Below are 5,533 nucleotides of genomic sequence, written 5' to 3'. Positions count from 1 at the left end.
GGCGCTTCGCGGAGCTCCATGCCTATATTAGGTGGGTCGGGCAAGCTGCCCCTCGCGGGCCGTGGCGCCCGGGCTGACCAATGAGAAGGCTCCCCAAGGGCAGGGTCCCTCCTCCTCCTCAGGGTCCCGCCTCCCTACCTGCCTCCAGACCACAAGCCAAGGCTGGGCGCTTGGCCGTCGCGGCGCCCTTCGGAAGCCGGCGCTCGCGGGGGGCACCGGCCGCAGCTCCGCTGCAGCGCCCACCATGTTCCCGAGCCCTGTGACCAGTACGCCTTTCTCCGTCAAGGATATCTTGAGTCTGGAGCATCCCAGCGGCCTGGCCTCCCTGGAGCTCTCGGCCTTGGGGTCGCCCTCCTCCTGCATGCTGGCCACCTTCAAGCAAGAGTCCTACCCGGCAGAGGACGCCCCTCTCGCCGAGGCCCCAGCCGGCCTGGCCAAAGGCAGCGGCAGCACTTTCCCCGGCCCTTTCTTCGCCAAGAGTTACGTGGAGATAGAACCGAGCAAGGAGCCGAAAGAGAGCAAAAAAGGTAACGGGGGGGGGGGGGATGTGGTGGTCAGCGCGGGTCCTCCGCCCGTGTTGCGGGGCCGAAGCATCCTCTGCCAAGCCGGATCCCTGGGACTCTTCCGAGGAGGGCATGTCCGGGGAGGTGTCTGCGGGCTAAGCAAGCAAGTGGGTGGGAGCCCTGAACCCGCCTCTGCCTTTCTGGGCCGTTCCGTGTTGCCGCTCCGGACAAGGAGAGACTATAGGAAGGTTAGGAGGGAACAGTAACCCAACGTGGATAGCGGTCGACTTCTGGTGACTGGGAGGGATTTAAGTGAAGCATTGAAGAAGACGGCTTAGATTGTGTTCGGTCCTGTATAGTCTGTTTAGTGGGGTCATGGCAACCTCCCACCTCTCCCTTAGGGAAGATTCCCCCCCCCCCCTATATCAATAGCCTTAGACTCCTATGTGGGTGACTTGCTGTTTTTTTGACAAGTGACTGGTGACAACCCAAGAAGACACTTAATCCCACCGATGCGGAAAAAATATAATTAATTAGGACAGTACCTAATACTACCATAGCTCTTGAAAATGACTTTCATCTCGCTCCTTTGTTGCAGTCCTTACAACAACCCTTGAGAGTAGTTTAGTCTTACCATATTTACTTGAAAGAAAGATTATCCGGAATTTGGAATGACTGCCCAAGAAAATTTTAGACAGAAAACGAAATGTCTTCTGACATTCTCTTAATCTCAGTGGAACTAAGATAAACTCCTTCCCCCGTTTTAAAGGTTAATTATCCAAGAATAAATTAGTCTTTCATTCCCTTGAAGTCAGAATATTTGGAGACAAAATGTCTTCCCTTAAATTACCTTATCGAGTCCTTCCTGAATCCTTGTTCATAAATTCTGATCCTACTACAACAACATCTACTCAGCTACAATGGGATGGACATTCAAAGATGTGTAGGCAAAGCCCAAGTCATTTAAAACTACAGGGACAGCCCAAGTATTTAAAACTACAGGGACACCTCACCACCTCCAGATCTCTTCATTTCATTTTAGGCAAGGCCCCCACAAATAGTTGAAGGGCTAATATGAATATTTTAAGCAACTGTGATTTTTCATTCTTCAAAATTCAAGGAAGGCTAGTTTTTGTTTTTATTAAGCATGAACCTATTTAAACAGCTGAGTTTAGTTATGATGTTACTGTTACTAAATGTTTACTGCTAAGCTCTCCTTTCAGAGTAGGATATACAGTATACTTAGGGTTCACAATAGAACCATCAAAACAGTTGTAGTACAAAACTGGCTATTTCTACTGAGAAGCAAATCTACTGAATTCTTTGGATTCACTCAAGACTGAAAATGTCATAAGTTTGTTTCCCAAGACTGTTGAGAATATGCTCTATTTTCTAACCTGGGGAAAGTCCCATTGATTCCAATGGGGTTTGCTTCTGTATACACAGGAATGGGTTTGCAAATTGAACCACTGCCTTGCTTTGATCATGGTTCCCGCTTTGTTCTCTGGCCTCTAAAGACATTTTGAGTCTTTGGAGACAGATTTTCTCACCCCACTGCTACAATAAATACAAGAGAGAGAGAAAGAATTTTCATGAACTGGATTTTCCTGGAACAGATTCCTGGGCAAATTATGTTAAGTATCTCCACCTGAGATGGAGTGAAATCTTGAGGTCATGAAGCCAGGAGAATGACAGTACATACAATGTTAAATTCTTTTGGAGCACTTCTTTTCTGGCATTAATCTTGCTCCCAAGGTTATTGCAGTCAAGTTGAACTTGGATCCCATTTTTTTGATCTCTTAAACTGCCATCTTCTACACACTCACTTGGGACCCCAACCTCTCTCCAAGTAAGTTGGGGAGAAAGAAACCAGTAGTATTCAAATGGAATGTACGGCAGTGGGTGTCAACCTCCCAGAATCACTAGGGATGTTGATTTAATCTCTATTGGAAAATGAATCAAGGATTCTTCCCATTGGACATTTCAGGGTGTTCAACCTTTCCAAATTGAGAATATTCAACCATCAGAGCATTGCCTTGTTCTGTTGGCAGGGGATAATTTGTTCAGGAGGAATTAGAGCTGGTCCGTATCTTTCAATGATGGCCCCAAACACCTAGCTAGAATGCCCCTTTTCAGTGACCCTTAACCAAATCAACTGAATTGTCTATGAACTTTTTAATTAACAATCTCCTCTACCATGGAGTACAGTAGAAAAAAGACTACATGACATTCAGGGTCCTCAGACCACACTCCTCTATTTCCAGTTTAAGGTAGTTACCAACTTTCTCTTCACTGATTTACTTGCAGTCTGCATTGAAACAGCACCCATTGAGCTGATAGATGATGAAAGGAATATTCCTGTTCAGGTGACCTATCTCTTGGCTGGAAGGAAGGAAATCCTTAATTCCTTCACTCTCATTTCATTTCTCAGGAAGGAATCAGAATGCAATTAATGGTGTGACTTTGCTTCTGAAAAACACCCAGCATCTTGACTTTGCATATTTATCCGGATATAAGCCCTAGGCTTTAGCAAAAATAAACCTATGTGGGTCCCATTATACATATACTTTAAACTACAGAAATTAACAAAACAGGAAAAAACCCATGATGGGCTTATATACAATTAAAAATAATTTAATATTTAGTAGTCCTTTATTTGCAGTCCTTTGTTTTCAAACCATTTTATTCTCAAGTAAATGTTCACAAGACTGGGATTGAAAGGTCCTTAGATCTACACCCCCCCATTATCTGCAATTTCATTTCATTTATATCTAAAGTGGAAAAAAGTTCTGCTAATTTCAATTTGTTTTGGGCAGTATGCAAATTACAATCCATGCCTAAATCCAATTCACATATTGGATAAAGTGAGTTGGATTTTTTAATTTTAGCTAACTATTTGTTAGCTACAATTGGCTGGATACACACAGCATGGAGCAAAAGTATCCTTCAAGTAGAAATAATAATAGGGAAATGGAATCCTGGTCTTTTTCATTGACTAAATTATTTAATGGAGCTGGTTGAATTTGATAAGGTTTGTTACTTATAATCACAATAACAACTAATGGTTGTAGTTGCAAATAACTTTAGGCATCTATGGTCCGGAAGGAATTACAAATATTTCAGTTTTCAGCCTTGCTTTGAAGATGGGATAAATCATTTTTCTCCCTTTTTTTTGCTCAAATCATTTTTATTTGGTTGAATAAATCCTAGGGAGTTCCATGGGGGTTGTTTCCAGAATTGAAAGGTTATTTTCCTGACCCACACAGGCCAGTTTCTGTGGGAGCAAACCAGCCAAAGTTAGGCACTTGAAACTCTCAGTTTTCTTCAGCTGGGAAAGTTAGAAATTATCTCTCACTTCATTTACTCTCTTACTTTGTTTGATCTGTGGCTCTCATATTAAATAGACCTCTTATCGGTAGGATTACATAGTGCAACTTCTATTGAACTTCCAAGGATGTTGGTACTTTCCTGGCACACATGATTCAATATTTCCGTGTTAATTGAATTGGCTCCAAAACACATCTAAGGGATACCTATAGCTAGCCAAAGGAGGAATATGTGTGGGGGAAGGGTGGGGGAAGGGAGGTCTCCTTTCTGTTTTAACGAACCCTATCGACTCAAATCAGGCTAGCTTTATTGACTTATAATTGTCTTTGGAGCTGCAATCTTAGGGGAGGAATGTATGCCATTTATTTTGGAGTCGTACTGGAATAATTTAGACTTCCTTTTAAACATCTCTAGTTTCGACAGCTCAGGGGTGACAGAACAGAACAAAAGCGATCAAAGCAAACGGAGAAATCGTCAGAGTTCCGTAAGGAAGGTTAGAGTAGGAATGCTCAGTGATGGGTGGCGGCCACGGCGAGCCTGAGATGTAAGATTAGGGTCTCTTGGTGCCGATTATCATCCATCCAGAGAGCGCTAAATGGCATCAAACCAAAGCCTCACCGGGTTCGGCAGGGGACAAAAGCGGCCGCGGGCGGGCGAAGGTTGCTTCCTAAAGCTGCTGTCGCCTCCACCCTCTGATCGCCGGTTCGGTGTCTCTGTTTTTGCCTCCCCGCAGAGCTCTGCGTCCTCTCGAAGTCGCTGGAGCAGGAGAAGCGGGACGCCGAAGAGGCGGAGCGGCCCCGGCAGAGGAAGAGGCGGAAACCCCGCGTGCTTTTCTCGCAAGCGCAAGTCTACGAGCTGGAGCGCCGCTTCAAGCAGCAGAAATACCTCTCGGCACCGGAGAGGGACCACTTGGCTAACGTGCTGAAGCTTACCTCCACTCAGGTGAAGATCTGGTTCCAGAACCGCCGCTACAAGTGCAAGAGGCAAAGGCAGGATCAGAGCCTGGAGCTGGTGGGCAGCATCCCGCCGCCTCGCCGGATAGCCGTGCCGGTCCTGGTCCGCGACGGGAAGCCCTGCCTGGGAGACTCGTCCCCGTACAGCTCGCCCTACAACGTCAGCCTCAACCCCTACAGCTACAACTCCTACCCGGCCTACGGCAGCTACGGCAGTGGTGGTGGCGGCGGCGGCACCGGGGCATGCAACGCCAGCTATAGCTGCAGCTATCCAGCCGTGCAGAGCGTCCAGCCTTCGGCCGCCGCCAACTTCATGAACTTCAGCGTCGGGGACTTGAACCCGGTGCAGACGTCCATCCCGCAAGGGAACGGCGGCCTTTCCGCGTTGCATGGCATCCGAGCCTGGTAGGGTCAGAGGGCCAGAGGCCTCCCGGGGATAGACACGGCTGCAGCCCGGCGCCTCCTTCGGAGAAGCGGCCCGCACGATTGTCCCGGACACCAGAAGCCGAGAGAGAGCGAGCGCCCTTTTCCGTGCTAGGTGGGCCAACTACCAGCTTTCCACGGGTCACTTCGGTTTCCGTAGAACCGAAGCCTCATGGAGGCCCGGGTTGTGGATAGATCGCACCTCGGTGCAAAGACAGGAGGTTGCCGGACCTGTGTCCCTTCGCTCCCGCTTCGAAGTTACGTCTACAAAGACTCCCGTAGCCGCAGAGCGCTTGGCGTTAAGAGGGAAAGAGTTTCATTTACCAA

The 5,533-nt window shown here is 47.5% G+C and overlaps 1 protein-coding gene across 1 annotated transcript; it reads left to right on the top strand.

Annotated features, from left to right (window-relative positions):
* The first annotated feature begins 244 nt into the window (after positions 1–244).
* NKX2-5 (NK2 homeobox 5) lies at positions 245–5,192 on the top strand. The gene is made up of 2 exons (XM_032212183.1): positions 245–527; positions 4,564–5,192. The coding sequence occupies exons 1-2, from the start codon at positions 245–247 to the stop codon at positions 5,190–5,192; spliced, it is 912 nt and encodes a 303-aa protein (XP_032068074.1).
* The last annotated feature ends 341 nt before the right edge of the window (positions 5,193–5,533 follow it).

This window comes from Thamnophis elegans, chromosome 2 (genome assembly GCF_009769535.1).
Source record: "Thamnophis elegans isolate rThaEle1 chromosome 2, rThaEle1.pri, whole genome shotgun sequence".
Classification (NCBI taxonomy): domain Eukaryota; kingdom Metazoa; phylum Chordata; class Lepidosauria; order Squamata; family Colubridae; genus Thamnophis; species Thamnophis elegans.
Note: the sequence above shows the minus strand (reverse complement) of the source record. Positions and strands in the feature narration are given on the sequence as shown.